The 20,317-nt window shown below is 37.9% G+C and overlaps 1 protein-coding gene across 1 annotated transcript in view; it reads right to left on the bottom strand.

The window, feature by feature from the left end:
• The window catches only part of LOC307048516 (TLC domain-containing protein 4-like), a gene marked incomplete at its 5' end in the record, with an annotated part of 38,504 nt that overhangs the window by 1,974 nt on the left and 16,213 nt on the right, over positions 1-20,317 (bottom strand). Inside the window, one exon of the mRNA XM_079697613.1 lies at positions 13,101-13,174. Coding sequence (XP_079553739.1) covers positions 13,101-13,174 — 74 coding nt within the window. The remainder of the gene's footprint in view (positions 1-13,100; positions 13,175-20,317) is intronic.

Genomic DNA, 20,317 nt, shown 5'->3' with positions numbered 1-20,317 from the left:
GATGAAGAGAGTACGCAAATTTTAAAAAAATCAGTAGGAGGTTGGGGCATGCCAGGCAGAATGTAGTCTGTGACAAAAGAATCTAACTGCATTCCAAATACATGACATAACCTCACTGGAGGGAGTGGGGTAAAAATAGGTGACCTAAGTAACTTTGAAAATGAATTAAGACTGTAAGACTAAAGACAAAAGAAACTGTACATAGGCACTTTGCTCTAGCTGGTAAAATTATTATCTCATGGGGGAAGAGGTTAACAATTCTGAAACCATTATACATGTATACTGGGATTTAACAAATAAGTAAATTTGTCTGATGGTGAAGTGGGAAACAGATTTCTCATTGTGGGAGTGGAAAGTTACAGATAATTGAGTGCAAAAGACTAGATTGATCCATATGATACTGGATTAGAGTTGGAAACTTCAGTATAAACTCATGCTTAGTTTAATACATATATACAGATGGACATATATAGAAATAATTATAGATATGTGTGTATACACAGGTTAGTACATTTCCAAGTTGTCAGCTGCGAGGGCATAGAAACAATGATGCCCCATTAGCAATGAGCACACCCAGGGCCCACATTTTGGTTTCTAATACCATTGTCCAATAAAAGAAAACAAGACTCCTTGCGAAATGGCTGATTCTAGCACTGGGACAGAGAATACACAATATAAATCTAGAGTATTTTTTTAGTGTCAGAAAGTAAAGAAGTGCTCCCAAAAAGATGATGAAGTTATGTCAAAGGGACACAGAAGACAACTGAAAGAGCTCCCAGTGGCAAAAGTTGTAACAATTTGAACAAAATAGGTAATGTAGTATTGGATTCAAACTCAAAGTATAAAATAAATATCCATGAAGCCATGGTAATATAAATGAATGAATGAGTGAATGAATAGGGGAGAAAAGGTAAATATCCTGTACAGAATAATTGCAAATAAGTTATGTAGATATTGCATCCTCAAAGAGGTGAAGCATAACTGCCCTCTTCAAGGGGGGACTTCGTTACAAAGAGTTCAGTATAGAAGGCAGGTGGGGTGGAAACAGTAACTTTAAAATTGAGAACTCTTACAAACCCTACCTCAGCCAGGTTAACAAGGTAAACAACAAGAGTGATAATCCATGTTTATGCATGTAGTCCTGATATAATGTGATGAGAATGGCACTTTACTTCTGTGGTCTTCCTCCAAAAACCCCATAACCTCAGTCTAATCATGAGAAAAACATCAGACAAACCCAAATTGAGAAATATTCTACAAAACAGCTGACCAGGACTCCTCAAAACTGACAAGGTCATCAAAAACAACGAAAGTCTGAGAAACTATCACAACCAGGAGTCTGAGACGTGACAACTAAATCCAATGTAGTATCCCGGATGGGATCCTGGGGCAGAAAAAGGACATTAGGTAAAAACTAAGGAAATCTGAAAATACTATGGCCTTTAGTTAATAATAATGTATCAATATTTGTTCATTAATTATGACAAATGTACCATACAAATGTAAATATTAACAATAGGAGAATCTGAGTGTGGGGTATATGGGAACCCTTTGAATCATCCCTGAAACTTTTCTAGAAGTCTAAAATTATTCTTAAGTAAAAAGCTTATTTTTTAAAAAATTTAGTATTTGCTGTATTCTACTTTTTCCCCCTTAAAAAAAACTATCTTGCCTAATGTTACCTCATTATATTTTAGAGGTTAAGTTGTAAATGTAGTAAAATGTATCCATGTATCTTAATATTCAATTTGACAGAATTAGTCATGACTAAGCTAGAAAATGCTCAACTTCAGAAACTAAAAATTAACTGTTAAAAAAACCTTAAAATATTTTACTGAGATATTAAAATATCAAACAGAAATAATTTGTAGGATAAGAGGGGTATTACAATTTATAAGTATATGTAGTGTGAAAAGAGAAGGGCTAAATTACTCAACGCAGTTAAAAACAAACTATTTAGAGAGCAATGCTCAAATTAATAAAATAATATCACGAATAGGAAAAATGTCACTAAAGCAGTAAAGTCAACATCTTTTGCTCTATCCAGATCTCCTATCCTCCAGACTTCTCTACTCCAAAGAGTTCCCCTCTGATCCTCAGCCATTCCTTTCTTTGACTACATGGTGGCCTTGGGTTTAATCAGAAATGCTATACCTCAAATAACCCATCCCCTTCTAAGCACAACTGGTAGTACCCCATATTTCTCTTTACCCAATTCCATCTAAATCTCTTTTTTGACCTCCACTCACAAATCCCTCACTACCAGCCTTTGATTCACTTCCTTTCCTACCTACCTGAACTCACTTACCTTCAGAACACACATCAGCACCCTCAGTTCTCTTGCCCCTTCATCCATCACACTCACCCTGCCTATCCCCAGCTTCTCATCAGGCCAGCTTTCCTTAGGCAGAGTATAGAGGGAAGGTGGGTACTGTATTCTGCAGTCAGAAGGCCCAGGTTCAAACCTGCTTCGGCCACTTAGCTGCTGTGTGGTCTTACCTCTCTGTTATTGACCTCTATGTCTCAGTTTGATCCCTACAAAATGGGGATAATGATAGCACCTCCCTTATACCATGAAGCTGTTTTGACACATAAGAACTCCCCTGTACTAGGAGCTCAATCAATAGCTATTATTACTCACCAATATTGATATTAACATAAATAGCACAAATGTAACTTAAAGAGCTCTGAATTTCAACTGAATTCTCAAATTTGCTTGGCATTCCTTTTACTTAACTCCACATTCTCCATAGAATTGCTCCCCAACCTCTGTCTCACCAATCAAGTCACTTCCCTTCCTTATTCACTTCTATTTCTCAATCCCATCAGAGGAACTGGCCTCTTCTACTACTAAGGTATTTGAGTCCATCAAATGAATTCTTCAAACTCTGACCCCAAGGCCTCAAATCTTCTTTTCAAGCACCTTTTTCTCTATATTCAGATGAAGAGGTTTCTCTTGCCCTCTCCAAGGCCAATTGCTTCTGTACCCATGCTCTGTGACTTTAGGCCATCAATTATCTCCTTTCCCTTGCTCCATCCAGTTCCCCATGTATAGATTGATTCTTTCTTCTCTATTACCAACATGCCTGATTCTTTCTAATCCAAAAAATCTCTCCTTTTGTTTTTCTTCCCTATTAAACTCTTAAAAAGAGAAGTCAACAGTGTATTCACAGACATTCTGGCTATACTTCACAACCCAGTACAATACGATTGCATTCCCCTACAAAAGAAATTGGTCACCAGTGGCATCCCCATAACCAAGACAGTGGATTCATCTCAGCCTTCATCCCAGGTGACCTTTCTATAGCATATGACACTGCCAACCATCATACTTCCTTTCTCCTCTCCTGATTTTCATGATACTGTTTTCTCTTGATTCCCTACCTATACTTTTTCAGTCTCCGTTTCCTCTGCCTGTCCCTTAAATATTTGTGCTTCCCAGGCACACTCCCTTCCATATGCTCTACCAAGGCCATTTTATACATTCTCATGGGCTTAAAGGGGTTCAGAACAAGCTTCCCAAAATGTGCCACTTTGGCATGTACAATATTTTGAGCTGAAAGCAACTAAGACACAGCAGACTCAAGAAAAACTCCTACCTCTCCCTGAATTACCTGAAAGAATTTAGATAGATGTCCTGGCCCACAAAGAGAGCTATTACCAAGAGATAACTTTTTATCTGAATGATCTGTCTGTATGGCAGGACAAACATCTAATTACCAAACATCTGCTCTTCTTATCACCCTGTGAATCACCCTCCTCCAAGTGGCCTCTATCCCACTCCTTAGCTCAAAACAGCTTATAAGCCTCTACTGCCCAGCTTGTCCTTTGGTCTCATTGTCCTGTGGGACTCTCACATATATGTAATTAAATGTTTTTCTTCTGTTAATCTGCCTTATGTCAAACTTATTATTAGACCCACCAAAGAACCTTGATGAGTAGAGGAAAAATTCTTCCTCCTCAAAGGCTCAAACACCCTGACAGAAATCTCTGGTTTCAAGTCTTCTCTTAAGTTCTACTTGTAGTTCCATATTTCTGATTTATTGCTGAGCATCCTCACCTGACAAATCACCAATTCTCAAATGTGTCTAAAACCCAACATGCATAAAAACAATACCCCACTCTTTGCCTAACATCCCTTTCCTCCATGACCACCACCACAGAAAACTCCCATTATGAATCAGTAGGATCACCATTGCCTTAGTCATCCAAGTCAGAAACGTGGAGTCACCCTAGATTGTTCCTAGTCTGGAACCAAGCCCTATCCATTTTATCTCCTAAGATTCTTCCTAATCCTTCCCCGACTCATTCCATTCCACCTTCTGCCATTATAATTTGTGGTCCTCGGCGTCTCTTACCTAGATGACTGCAATAACCCAACTGGTCTCCCTTAACTCTACATTTCTAGCCTTTTCTCTTCAATGCCACAAGTCCTACATTATATTTAGCCTAGACTACTTCCTGTTCTCCGGCACTTTATGCATTTTCCAAATTTTTCGTTGTCTGGAAAGGTGATTATCTAAAAATCTAGACTTTAAGAACTTGTGCTTTGGCTTTACTGTACAATCACTGCATTTATCTTCGGCCAATTTTTCCATGTGACTGGTGCCTGATCTTTAAGCCAGTCTCTTTCAAAGGAAAGAACTCACATATTAATTCAAGTTGAAATAATATTTATATAATTGTCCTTATCTTTCTCTCTCATGTTAGAAGGACCACTTATTTTATTGGAATCTACCTTGTCTTACCTAATGAGAACACCCCTTCATTCCAACAAATAAGGGCTAACAGTTTGGGAATATATGTGTTGATGCCGAGAGGGAGAGGAGCAGGAGGAAGCAAGAAGACATGCATGTGGGACGGAAGGAGAGAGGGAAAACACTGTCTTTCACCACCATCCACAGTTATTACTTAGATGGGTAAAGAAGAAAAGACACCGAGGACCAAAAATTATAATGACAGCAGGTGGAGTGGTATGAGTCGGGGAAGGATTAGGAACAATCTTAGGAGATAAAATGGATCGGGCTTGCTTCCAGCCTAGGAACAGTCTAGGGTGACTCCAGGTTTCTGACTTGGATGACTAAGTCAATGGTGATCCCACTGATTCATACCGGAAGCTTTCTGTGGTGGTGGTCATGGAGGAAAGGGAGGTTAGGCAAAGAGTAGGGTATTGGTTTTATGCATGTTGGGTTTTAGGCATATTTGATTGTATGTGTGTGTAATCCTCCCCAACCCCATAGAGAAAACTCTGTCTTTGGTCATTTAGCACTTCTTCCTCCTCCTGCTCTTCTAAAGGGACTTGGAGCTTTTGATTAAGTTCCCTGGGAGTTAATTGTGCAGAGTGTGGTACTAAGCACATGCAGTGTAAAAACAAGGCATTAGCAGGTATAATTCACATTTGGAAAGAGGAGAGAGGGCTACTTTCAGGTAGAGAAAGAAAGAAAAAAAGAGGATGGGAGCAAAGGATCCATCCCCCTATATGGTACCGACCAGTTTGGTGACTTTTAGGAGTTGAGAGTCAGAAGTGTGAGCTTTGGGAAAGCTACAGGGTCCAGGAGATACTGTGAGTTCAAGAGGAATGGAGAGACTTTTAAGAAGTGTTGCTGTAACAAACTGGACCTTTGTTGACATCCTTGGAAAAACTCCAATAAGGATTTACATGTTGTACTGTTGCTGGGACTCTACATGGAGACTGGGTCGTGAGCTGCCCCATGGGTTTTATCTTGGTTGCAAATGTAATTCTTTCAGGCATGTGAACACTGTATTTAATAAATATTAACTCTGGAAATTTAGGAGTTCAAAAACATAATTTTAGAAAAGTTTTCCTCCATCCCAATATTATTCTGGTTCCCCTTCTACTTCTAAACTTTTCCTTTATTGTATCTACTCTTCCTTCTCTTATTTCTCAATTCTAGACATTCAACTTTACACCTTTTAAACACCATCTTTTCTCATGGCTTCAAATGTAACCTCTATCTGATCATTTCAAAATCCCTCTCTACCTCTTACTACATTTCCACTCAGATGCTCTGTTTGTCCTCTAACGCAGCATCTCCAAAGCAAACTCATCATCTTCCCGTCTATTCTTCCTGATCCTCATCTTTTTTCATTCTTCTAAGTCCACTGTAGAAAATATCTTAAACTTGTCTTTTTTTCTCTATCTCTAATTTCTTATTACCAATTTCACTTTTTCTTCCCTCAAAAATCTTTATTCCATCATATCTACTCTATCATGACAACCTAATTTGGGCTTCTATTTATTTCCTGGACTAATGAAATTACACCAGTCATTCACACAACTAAGAGCTATATGCTAACCTTCTAACCCAAGCTTTTGCCTTCCATCTTACAATACATCCCACAAATACCAAAAACTAGAATTACTCAGTGCTATTTTCAGAATGTCTTTCTCCACTACAATACATTCTCACTGTCCACTGGTCAAGTTCAATCAGCTTTCCCTGGCACTCAACACCCTCTCTATCCTCTATCCTCCTAAGACATACTCTTTGATCCTACAAGTCTATGCAGTTTCTCTTTCACATGGCATGTTTATTCCACTTTTCAAAACCTTATGTTCACGCCTTTCTCCCTTCTCCCTTTCCCATCCACTTCTTTAAAAAATCCTAAAACATTTAAGAATGTGTCCCAATTTCTCTTTGAAGCCTTGCATGACAAACATCAATCAATAATAGGTCTCTAAACGTGATTCATGGGCCCCTGAGACTTTTGGGGGAGTCTACAAGGGAAAACTATTTTCATAATGATACTAAAATATTATCTGCCTTTCTAATTGTGCTGACTTCTATTCTGATGATGTAAAGTACTGATGGATAAGACCGCTGGCATCTTAGCACAAATCATAGCAGTGGTACAAAATGGTACTAGTCATCATTGTAATCTATGCCACATATTTGCAGTTAAAAACAAACAAAAAAAGAGGGGTTGAGTGGAGAAGTTTCACTTAAGAATGTCCTGGATGAAGCAGTAAGAATGATTAATTATATTAAATCATGTCTTTTGAGTACATGTCTTTTTAATATTCTGTGATAAAATGGGAAGTATGCACAAAGCACAGTTGTCTTATCCAAGAAAAACTCTTGGATAGCCTCTGAAGAGTTAAAAACTTTTCTGATGAGGTCAGTAATGGGTTTTTAAAAAAATATTATCTAATAAATGTATCAGCATTTATCATAAGACCTACATAACTCAGTGAACCAATATTTTCCAAATGACCAAGGCATGATGACACAAAATTATGAGTGAGTAAAAGATTTCAAAGTACAGGACAGACCAATGGATTTGAATATAACAGTGTATCAAAAGTCCATTGATATGGTTTGAGATTCCACATTTAACTAATCTTTAAGAAACTATCTCTTGGTATATTCTGGTGTAGTATTAAAGCAGGATATCAACAATTATTTTAAAAGGCTACTAAAATACTCCTTTACCTACTACACTGTTAACCCTGAGAGTTAGATTTTTTATATGCTTCAACCAAAATAACATTTCACAACAGACTGAAAACAGAAACAAACTTGAGAATCCAGCTGAATTCTATCATGCTAGACATTAAAAAGATTTGCAAAAAATGTACAACACTGTTCCCACGAAAAATTTTTCATTTTGGCAATGTAGTTTATTTTTCACAAAAATTACATTAACATGAAATATTATTGTTAATATTAAATGATCTAATAAATATTTTTTAATGTTTCAGTTCTAATTTCCAATCTGGTAAATATCCATAGCTATCAGCCTATAGGAAGTAAGAGTTCATTGAGGTCCTCAATAATTTATGAGATTAACAAGTCTGAGAATGGCTGTTTTAAACCATTAATAACAGCACTTTTCTTCTTGCCCTTTTTCACACAATGTCTTATTTTACTAGCTCATTATTTTGTATTATTAGGTCCTATTTTCTCAAACATAGACATGACACCAGACACTCTAGTGAAGCTCCCTGAGGCAGGGAATGGAACATTTAGGTACTGGGAAGGTATTCAATAAATACTGAAGGAACATATTAAGGAGAATAGGTACAAGTTTTTATAAGGTATTTAACCTTAACAGCAATTCAAAAACATGTCCTCATAACAGTTAAGGGCATTTAGGCAAAAAAGAAGTTACCACCATTAAATTACTTTTTACAAAAAGAAACCTGAGGCACGGGTATAACTCAGCAGCTGAAAATTAACTGAAGCCCAGGTCTCTAACCTTTGTGCCCCACCACATGCATTCCATGAGTCTTCTTAAATTATACAAAGCTCTAAAATAGAGAGAACATAAAATATCACAAACTAAAGAAAACAATTAAACTATGGAAAACTCTAACAGTACTTAAGTAGCTGTGCTAAATTTTGTCATAATCTCCTTGCTGTTCCATTATACCATTTCTTGCTCATATTCCAACCCCACTTCTCAATTTCTTAATTTACAAAAGACTTGAAGCTTTTAAATAAAGGTATAGCATAGCTTTTTACTACAAAATTAAAGAATAAGTTAAACTCTCTAATATTACGATTTTTCAAAAAGAGCTTCAAACAGAAACAAATTAAAGTTCCTTTAAGTGTCAAGGTTAATTTTCTCCTGCTTCAAAATCTCAAATCTGAATCATCTTCAAGAGACAGACATTGCTAAAGCTTAACTGATCACCTCTTGGGACTCATTCATTCAAAAGCAATTAAATGGCTATGTGCCAGACAATGTGTGGATGCTGAACCATGCAAAGTTCAACAAAGTTTGGCTCTTGACCTAATGAAATGCAGAGATAAATAAGAAACAGGAAAAAGAGAAAGAGAACTTTACAATAATTTAATTTATTAAACATAATGGTATAACTGTGTGTCACTATTATGGAAGCACGGGTGAGAGACACCCAGCCCAGCCTGGAAGAGATGGGGTTTCGTGATGGAAATGACACTTGGGCTGAGTCATGAAGGATGAGCAAGGAGCCAGGAGGCCTTTCTAGCACAGGGACAAGTTGGGGTGAGAGGAGATTTCTGAGGAGGAATATGGCAGAAAGACAGAAGATAGTTCTACTTGGAGATCTTTCTTGCATCACATTACAGAGCCCATATTTTATACTGGAAGCAGCAGGTGCCACTGAGAGGATCTAACCAGGAGGCTTCGTGTTCATTTTTGTGTTTTAGGGAGATCACCATGGAAGATAATAATACAGGAGAGGATGAAAGGGGTATAGGACTGGAGGCAGGCAGACTGCCTAGAGCAGGGATCAGCAAACTTCTTCCACAAAGAGCCAGAGAGTAACACAAAGTAAGGGGTTTTGGAAGCTCTACCGTCTCTGTGGCAACTAATCCACTCTATTATTGTGTGAAAGCAGTCATGGTAAACAAATATGCATGGCTGTGCCCCAATAAAGCTTTATTTGTAGAAACAGGCAGCAGGTTTGGCCTTCATGCCTTGGTTTGCCAACCCCAGTCTAGAATAGTTCTTTTCTGTTCAAAAGAACTTTCTGCAATAATGAAATGGTCTATAGATGTTCTACCCAATTCGGTAGACACATGGGGCTAGGAAGCACTGGAAATGTTACAAGTTAGACTGAGGAATTAAATTTTTTATTTTATTTAATTTTAATTAAATTAACTATAACTAGTCACATGTGGCTTGTGGCTACTCTACTGGACAGTACAGGGTTAGAGGCTGGTGCAGGAGCCCAGGCAAGAGATGATGAACTAGGGCACTGACAGCAGAGATGGAGAGGAAGTGGCCAAGGCAAGAAATGTTTAGGAGGTGATACATAGGACCTGGGATGGACCAAACACAGGTGAGGGAGAAACAAAGATGATTCCCACATGTTGAGCAGAGATAACCAAGAGAATGGCCAGGCCACATGCTGAACAGGAGCATATAAGAGAATACAGAGGGAAATATGTTGCATTCTATTTTAGACATGTTGATTCTGATGTGCCACCTGGGAGGAGAAAACACTTGACTATAATACAAAGAAGTAGGTATTATTAAATATGCTCTTTTTATAGAGAAAGCAACTGTAGTACAGGAATGTTACATAACTTAGCCAACCAAGGTCAGAGCAAGTAAGCGGCAACGTTAAATTGCAGCTTGAGCTTATATGATTCTAAAATTCATGCACAGTCCATTACACCACATTGAGCAAATGGGTAATAGCTGAAACCCTGAAAGCACAACTCACTCAGGGAGAAGCACAGAGAAGATCGGTGGGCCCAGAAGAGAGCCCTGGGGAACACCAGCATTTAAGGAACTGTCTTCAACAAAGAAGACTGAGAGAGGATGGTCAGAGAACTACAAGAACCAGGTGAGTGCAGGGTCACAAAAGCAAGGGGAGTTATGGCATTACAAGAAGGAGGTGGCCAACAGCATCAAGTCCACAGAGAGATACAATAAGATAGGCACCGAAGAGAGTTCACTGGATTTTGCATCTGGAAGTCAATGGTACCTCTAATGAAATCGTTCCAGCAAAATGACACAAGAGGAAACCTAATTTTGATGGTTAAAGAACAAAAAAGATACTACAAAGTAGATAAAGCAAACATAAACTATGCACTTCTAGTGCTGAGTAAAGTTTAGCATATTGAATATACACTACATTTAACACTTACTGCATATGTACTGAATGACAAGCACTATGCCAGGTGCTTTACACACATATGTAAACATATAACAAAACATATAACCACATAGAATCTTCACAATAAACTGTAAGGCCTATAGGTATCATTATCCCTGTTTTATAGGTAAGAAAACTAAGGCTCAGGAAGATTAAATAATCTTCCACTCACACACAATGGTAAGTGGGGGAGCTTGAAATTAAATCCAGGTCTTTTGCCTTCAAAGAACATGCTCTTTGCTCTCTATACTTTCACATCATCGGAGTCTTTAAAAATTGCAAAAGAACTCTTATTTTAAAAATTTTAAATGGCCAAGTCTAAGGAACTTAGTATCTTCTTGAAGAAATAAAATTATAACATATGAAACACTGGCAAACAATATAAAACAGTACATAAGTACCTGGGAAAGCAGCAGATCTGTAATCTAATCTCTCCTGTTTGGAGGTGGAAGGACCATCCCTTCCACCTTTGGCAAGAAAAAAGGGTGATGAGGGTAATTGCTTGGTAAGCATACTAATGGTATTTGTAGTAGAAGAGTCTTCATCCATGGAATGCTTTTAGGATATACCTAGTCTAGTATTGCTTATGATAAATGAACCTAGAATGTATGGATTTACGGGGTCTGATCCCTGCCCCAGGAAAGTTATATAAGCTATGTAACTATCTGAGTATTACATGGAGATGGCTTCATAACCAAGAGAGCTCCTTCCATGTCAGCAATATGAACTATACATATCACTTAGAGACCTCATAGGTAACCTCATTCCAGAGCATGCCCAGTGCAAAAAAGACCTAGGGAGCCATGCTGATGGTCCTGAACATATCCTTGCTTTGCCAGTATCTCGTGATTACTTGTATTCTTGAGATAATTAGTAAGGACTGATACAGGGTAAGCTCCCTAACTCACATGAGTCTGATTTGACCCCCAATTCTCTGGGTTATCTCTGTACTAAGTGACAAAAGGCTACATGTAATTGTGGGAGCCTTCCCTGGGTTTGGGATTTTGACCTAAGACTTGAAAGATAGGTAAATTTTTAGAAGATGGAGGGAAGATAGAGGATGGGAATAAAGGAAGAAAAGTGAGAAAAATCCACAGGTGCGAGACAGTAAGGGTGCAAAGCTAACTCTAATGAGTGGTAAGAAATAAGGCTGGAGACATGGCCCACATCACAGAGCACTTTGAAAGTTCAGAGAAGAATCTAAAGAGGATGCAGTGTTTAGTAAGAAAGTAAGGCACTGAAAGTGGAACACAAGAAAGATGACTTTGGTAGCACTGTGAGGAAAGGACTGAAGAGTGGGTGAATGTGGAATTAGAATTAGGAAGTCAGTTGGAAAGCTATCGTAGTAATCAACCGTGGAGATCCCGAAGGCCCTAAACTGGGACCATGGATGTGGAATCAAAGGAGCAGCTAAACATTTCATAGAAAAAATGTCAGCAGACCCTGTCAAATGACAAGATAAGGGTAATAAAGGATAATAATAAACCCATTGTCAAAAATGAGCAACTACCTCCCTCCAGGAGGTGGAGCTTAATTTCTCTCCCCCCACCACCTTTGAGAGTGGGCTATACTTCATGCCTTGCTTTCAAAGAGAGTAAAGAAAAGGAAAAACTTCACAGTGGAGAAACCTGGCAAACACCACCTCAACCACATGATGAAACTTCACATCCCCAGTGATGTCACATGGATATCATGTAGCCCGATATGTGATGAGAAGGGCACTTCACCTTTATAGGATTCCTTCCGAAAACCTATAACCTCCGTCCAGTTATGAGAAAAACAGGCAAATCCAGACTGGAGGACATTCTACAGAATAACTGGACAGTAACCCTTAGCACTGTGAGGGTCATGAAAAACAAGGAAAGACTAAGAATCTGTTACAGACGAGGGGAGACTGGGGAGGCGTGACAACTAAATGCAATATGGCAGCCTAGACTGAATCGAAGAACAAAAAGAAGATACTAATGGAAAAACTCCTGAAATCCAACAGAGCCTGAAGTTCACTTAATAGTAAAGTATCAATGCTGGTTTCTTAGTTTTGACAAATGTTCCATGATAATGTAAGATATTAATAGGGGAAACTAGGTGAAGGGTATATGGGAGTTTCTGTGTTATCTTTGTAACTTTCCTGTAAATATAAAATGAAAAGATTATTTTAAAAGACGTAATGATAAGATAATGTTGGTGTCAGAATTTGGGAACAGGAGGAAGTTGGTGTCAGGAATATTAACTGGACCCAAGATAAATCCAGTAAAAGAAAGTATCATCATACCACAAAGAGAGCTGGGTTCAAGAGCCAGGACCGCCACCTTCTAGCTTGGGAATCTTGGATAAGTTTCCCTAACCTTTCCAAGGCTCAGCTTCCTCATTTGTACAGTGGTGATAATTCATATCACATACTCTCATTTTTATATTTAGGATCTTGGGGAAAAATTTCCCCAAACCAAACAGCCCAAGTTTAAAATAATTAATGATATCAGTAACCTACCGCTGATTCACAAAAGGGCTGGAAAGTTCTGCAAGCAGGCGAAAATTCCCAATGTATCCCAGCACTCCATCCCTCTGGGTGATAAAACATAAAACATAATGTCAGGGAAAACATTCTTATCAAAATTTCCAAACATTGAAGAAACATTCAATAGCTTCTCAGCATAAAATAATGATCAATATAAACACAAACCAAGTCTGCTAAACAGATTTTCTTCTCCGTGAAAACTCAGAAATGTCATTAGAATTCTACAGCATTTTTTAAAGACAACGTATTGTACACTTATGTTCACTTATGTATACCATATTCACTTAGAAAAACAGATTTCAAGCAGTTGTCTCACGCTAAACTAATGAATTCTGCACATAGCCATTAGTAACAGCATTCTCAAATTACCGTAGAAATAATGATTAAAGTAGTGTGCATTTAGGAAGTTGAGAAATTTTATAGCAATTAAATATCAAATAGGAATGTAGTTTAATATCCATTAGGAGCACCTTAAAAATCTCAAGAGTGTATTTCACTTCCTAAGTAACAATATATAAGCCTGTGAGCAGATACCCATTTGTCAAACATAACAACACATGTTAAACCATATCTGTCATATTTGACCTGAAAAATATATTTGTCAATCAGAAGATACTATAGCTAAAACACACACTTTGGGGACCTTTCTGAATTTAGAAACATAATGCCTAGTACTTTCCACTAATTTAATAATCGGAAAAGTATAGTACAGTTAATAAGCATCAGAAAGAAAACTGAAAGTATACATTCCAAAAATTTTATGTAATTTTAAGTGTTACTAGGTAAATGGAGTCATTCTAGCACTTCCAATTAAATCAATTATGATTACACACCAAAAGAACCTGCTCTCAAAACATTAGATATACCAGAACTTCAGAAATACTTTTCCTACTGTTTATACCACACTGCCTTCCAAATGGGAAAAATATAAAGCAATAATGAAAAAAATAATAATGAATGGACTTTTTATTTGAAGATTCTCAGTTCTCCTCTATGTAAATTATTTTAGGGATTAAAAACTGAGAGCTGGACTGCAATAGTTAGCTTTCCAAAATGAATCTAAAACTTTTTATAATCTCAAACTCACTGTCCTTAGTGAAACTGAAATGGGTGATGAGGAAGAAGAGGAGGACAGCAGAGAGACAAAGACAGTGGCCAAGACGAGCACTGTGCACAGAGGTGGCGGGAGAGGAGGATGCTCAACATTTTAGAGTCAACCAGACACAGCCACAGCAGTCCAAAACCACATGACAATACACGGGAAATAACTACACGCGTGTGTTATTACTTTAACACAGAAATACATGTAAATTTGAAATTATATATTATTTTGTACTATTTACTTTTCTGTTACAATAAATGCATTTATTTAAACAACAGGACCAGTTAATGGTGGCAATTAGTAATTAATAGTGGGACTAAACAAATAAAATTGTGGAAAAATATAATATTTTTATAATGTTTCTTTCTGGCCTTTTACTTTTCTTTGTTAGATATTTAAATGTAGTAGGTTATATTATTATTTTTTTATTATGTCTTTAAGAAGAATAAATGTAAGACTTTTAAAAAGGAGAATGTAAATACAATAGGACTAAACAGTTATTACCTGTATTTAATAAAAAAATAATAATGACATCTTTCTATCCATGACACAGTAGGATATTTTTACTCCTTATTTCCTTTTCCAATAATACTTTTCTGAAATGCCTGTGGCCTTTAGGATATCCTTATTTTTTTGCAGAAGTAAAACAACTACAGTTAAATGTAAAATTCACTTTGACTTGCAACTCTGCTCTTAGAGGCCCACATTCCTGTTATCAGTCCAGTATGATGATCTCAAGCTAAATATTTTCTCAACAAAGGTGTTTAAGCATAAAATACATAAAATTTTACTTACTAGCAATAGCAGGCTTTTAGAATTATAAGAATTAAGTTTCCAGCTCTCTAAGAGTATCTAACCACTTTGTATCTACAGGCTTGTTCTGGTAGATCAGCTGTTTGTAAGGTCATTTGTATGTATAAATTCATAGTATATGCCATCTATTTCTAAAATATCTATTATTTTAAGACACTCTAGAGTACCCTAGATGGATTCCAATAAGTTACAATTTTAGTTTTAAAAAAAAGTACTATTTAATGTAGCTACCCTTTTCTGGTAACATTTTTGCGTTTTTTTGTTTTTTAATTAATTTATTTTATTTTTTTGGCTGCATTGGGTCTTCATTGCTGTGCACAGGCTTTCTCTAGTTGCGGCGAGCGGGGGCTACCCTTCATTGTGGTATGTGGGCTTCTCATTGCAATGGCTTTTCTTGTTGCAGAGCATGGGCTTTAGGCACACAGGCTTCAGTAGTTGTGGCACACGGGCTCAGTAGTTGTGGCTCACAGGCTCTAGAGCACAGGCTCAGTAGTTGTGGCGCATGGGCTTAGTTGCTCCACAGCATGTGGGATCTTCCTGGACCAGGGCTTGAACCTGTGTCCCCTGCATTGGCAGGTGGATTCTCAACCACTGTGCCACCAGAGAAGCCCCCATTTTTGAGTTGTGAAGCAGTTTTATTTCCAAAAAATGAGCAATTATTTCACTGTATGAGTTTTTGTCACAATCTGCACATAACAGGTGCAGGTTCTGAGAGTTCATCCTTTTCTAGCTCCTCGTGGCCTCTTCAATGATCATCAGTTTTGGAGAACCAGTCCATGAATATCTATTTCACTGCAGATATTCTATTTGGGCAATTCATTATAATTAAGCAATTAAGTTTGGGGAGGCAGGCATAGTTAATGAATGATAATGGGCCTGGGGTGTGCAGGCCAGGATTTGAACCCTAGCTCTCCTAAGTGACCTTGGGCAAAGCTGACCAAAACCTCAGTTTCTCCATTTGTAAAACAGGCAGAATACCATCTTTATGACAGAATTGATGTGAGAATAAGATAAAATGCAGGGGCTTCCCTGGTGGCACAGTGGTTAAGAATCCACCTGCCAATGCAGGAGACACGAGTTTGAGCCCTGGTCCGGGAAGATCCCACATGCCGCGGAGCAACTAAGCCCGTGCACCACAACTACTGAGCCTGTGCTCTAGAGCCCGTGAGCCACAACTACTGAAGCCCGCGTGCCTAGAGCCCATGCTCGGCAACAAAAGAAGCCACCACAATGAGAAGACTGTGCGCAGCAACGAAGACCCAATGCAGCCAAAAGTAAATAAATAAATAGATTTTTAAAAAATTTAAAAAGACAAAACGCATACTAATGGCAAACAGGAAAAATACTAAAACAGAAAAGGCACTCTAAAAAAAAATTAAGTTAAAAGTGAAATTGAACCAGGTAATTTTTCTTACTATAGCTATAAAGAAGATTAAATAAGTTTGAACAAGTCCTAAAAGGACCTATTCCTTCTTTCCTAGATAGAAGCCTCCACCTCTAGTCACTGATCCCTGATCCTTGGATGACTACACAGGACTAAGGGCCACGCCTGAAATGATGATGATGAACGGATGATAAGAAAGACAGATCACCATCACAATTAGTAAGGACTAAATGTAGGTTCACTACTGCTATTTTACTATAAAAGGTAAATCATATTAATAATCACTCCTCCAAAAATAGTTAATGTTACTTTCTAATTGCTGCAGAAAAAAATCCAGGTTGAAAAGGAAAATAAATACTTCTAAGAGAAGATTCACCTGTTTTATTTACCCAATAGGTTATATCAACCTTTTACCTCACTTTGCACAACTATACTGCACCCAACCCAAACTTAATTCTTCACCACAAGTTTATGCTCATGACCATCACAGCATGGTAGAGTTAAAATGGCATCTGAAGATTGCCTATTTCAATTACCCACAGATTTTTTAAATCCCTTCTACAAAAGCTCTGCCAGGTTGCCCCCCAGCATGGACAACTCCATGGTGAGTAGAGTAGCATTTACTAAAGCAGCTTTCCAAAAGTTCCAGAACTACACTGTACCCTCTTTGACATCCACCTGCCAGTCCTACTCCTGATCCTGACTATCCAAAATCTTTTTTTCATACGATAACTCTTCAAATATTTAATGACTGTCCAAGTACATGTCTATCTTCTTTCCAGATACCGTTTCCAATTTGCTCAGAAAATTCTGGCCCACCCTCTTCAAAGTTTCTGAGCCCTATGAACTGCCAGTATTCATAAAACAAAAACAAACAGATCCAACAACAAAAACCAACCAATCTCTTGATGAAAAGAACCATTTACACATGATAATCCCTACACATTAACCAGTTAAATCACATACGCACATACATCTTTTTGATGGGACAGGGTAACCTTTCTAAAGAGAATTTTAGAAGAACATGTCACTACCCTTAAAAATGTACATACCATCTGCCCAGAAATCCCACAAAATTAGTCTTTGAAAATAATTATGTATAGGCACAAATATGAAAACATGAGAATGTTTCCTCAAGTTATATACAATAGTGAAACTTAGAACAAACACATAACAATAGGGAATTGATTAAATATGATTATATATCCATATGCCATCAACAGAGATAATGATACAACCAAATAGCCTGAAAATAAAAACATTTTCAGAACCTGCTGAAGGCTTACAGAGTGAACCTCCTTTACCCTCTTTCTTAGACAATTATTTGAGGATATGCTGCAGCACAAGTCAGTAAACCAAGACAGATATGGGACGCAGGAAACAGTGACCCCAAACCAGGGGAGTAATGGCAGGAAGCCTGGGACATCAAGTAGCAGACCTAGAGAGCAGGAGAATGGAGAGCTCCAGGGGCAGGTATCTGGGGTAAAGACGACTGCAGAGATGGGATGCTATCCTCCAAGATATGGAAAAACTCAAATATAAGACAAAGGCATATGTTACAAGAAAAAAAGGAAGGCAATTAGAAACTCGAAGCAAAAATTAGACAGGAAATGTAATCCTGGTTGTGCAGTGAACTATTTTAATACAGTCATAATAAACACTTTATTTTCTCTGTGTAGGATCAACTGGATATAAAGGAAAACAATATGATTATAGAATAAAAGGCAAATATTTTAAAATCTTGGTGATACAAGAGTACAAGTACAAATGACAGAAACTGGGAAGCACAGTGGGAGTGACAGAAATGGATGGAAGGACAGAAGCACAGCCATTTTCACCTTAAAGGATCAAGAGGTGCCACAAACCAGAAATAAAAGTGTTTAAAGTTTCCAAAGGAATGGAGAGAGAAAATCAAGTTACTTTAACTACATGGGAAAAAAGAAGGGAAGGAAAATAGAGGTGTGAGTGTTAAATTCCTACCCATCATGGCAAGAAGATAATTAACAGTGTCTAACATTGACAAATCAAGAGGTGGCTGACAGTCACCTAAGTGACCACCATCAATTCCTTCCCTTCCTCATATCAAGAGGTGGAGTCTTACTTTCCTCCCCTTGAATCTGGGCTGCCTCAGTGACTCACCTGACCAGCAGAATGCAGTGGGAGTGAAGTTCTGGGTCTTCTGAAGCTAGGTCATAAGAAGCCATGCAACTTCCTCCTGGGTCCGTTGGAACACTCACTCTTGAGATGCTCTCTCTCTGAACACCATAGCCAGGCTGTGAGAAGCTCAAGCCACATGGAGGGGCCACATACAGGAACTCTAGGCAACGAGCCTGCTGATGTCCGAGCAGGAAGCCAGCATCAACTACCAGCTACTTAAATGAGCCCCTTTCAACCCAGTTGACCCTTTAGATGATCCAGTCCCAACAGCTACCTAACAGCACCCACATGAGACCTCGTGCAAGGACCACCAAGCTTTCTTCATTCTTCTTTTCTTTTCTTTTTTCCAATATAATTAAGATCTCACGAGTCAATGGGTTTCACTGGCCAAAGTCAGTATTCTAATTGATGATCAAAATGTCACATTTTTAGCTAAAGTGAGAGCCATCATGTTGGTTCCTGTGTCTTTTCACCAAGACCCTATTAGTCTTTGATAGGTTCCTTGCTTTCTGACATAAGATTACCAGAGTTATTTTGTTGTATGCAATACTTCAATATGTAAAACAAATTTAAAATTTTTAGTTTTGATCCCATTTTTGTAATATATATTCATACCCAGAATGCTATTTTTTTTACTTATGCATATATACAAGTAGGATACACTCCTAAATGTAAATGGTAATTAAGTAAATATAAAGTTATCTCTGGGTTGTGGGATTGGGACATTGTTTTTTCTTTTTAGCTTGTCAATATATTCTAATCTTCAAATAACAGTGAATGACCTAATTAATTTTTTCAAATACCCTCTGCTTGTACATTACTTATCATAGCTTTTTAACTTACAATGTTGCTGTAAGGGGCCTTAACCACTGTTTTCCAAATGTATTCTTCTGTGGTTTTCTTTCTACCCTTCTGAAATTCTCCTCTGCCTCTTTTACAGGACCAACCTTCTTCTGGTCCCTGACCCTGATCGCCCTCCCCCCACAAGACACACCTTATTTCTAATGGCACATGGGCCCTTCTCCCCTGGAATAACCATGTATCACCACAAACCTCATAACATCTACAAGCATATTCCTGCCCAAACTCTTTCTCCCATTTCCTTCAGGGTCTCACATTTCTCTAGTGCCCTGGGTCACTTTGCCCTCTTCTTTCCCTTCCTTCTCTGAAATCCAAAATTAGTCACCATGACCTCCTGACTACAAAACGGCTTTTAGTTTAGTTTCTTCCTCACTAATAAAACCACCAAAGTTAAGTTCTTCATAATCTGTCATCTACATTATTCCAATAACCTCCTCAAAGAGATCCTCTCCACACAGCTTTCTTTTTCCTATGTTATCACCACCAGATTTATTTTTCTAATATGCCAACTGCATCAAGTTATCTTTTGGCCAAAGGTCCAACAACAATTCTGTGAAAAGTAAAACGCAAGGCTGATGAGTTAGAATGTTCACTCCATCAGGCAGCCCCATCTGACTCATCCAAACCACCGCTGAGCCCACATGAATCCCATAGGCTGACAACCCAAGTCCTTCCTACCACCCATGAAGATCTGACCTCTTCTCATGTTTTCCAACCTAGAAAGCCTTCCCTACTTTTTTCTGCTGACCTAAACATGCTTTTATCTTTTTTTTTTGGAAGACTAAGTCTCATCTACCTCAAAAGGTCTCTCAGAAAATTTTAAAGAAACATAAATATATATATATATATATATATATATATATATATATATAT

Source organism: Hyperoodon ampullatus (assembly GCF_949752795.1).
Source record: "Hyperoodon ampullatus genome assembly, chromosome: 2".
NCBI lineage: Eukaryota > Metazoa > Chordata > Mammalia > Artiodactyla > Ziphiidae > Hyperoodon > Hyperoodon ampullatus.
Note: the sequence above shows the minus strand (reverse complement) of the source record. Positions and strands in the feature narration are given on the sequence as shown.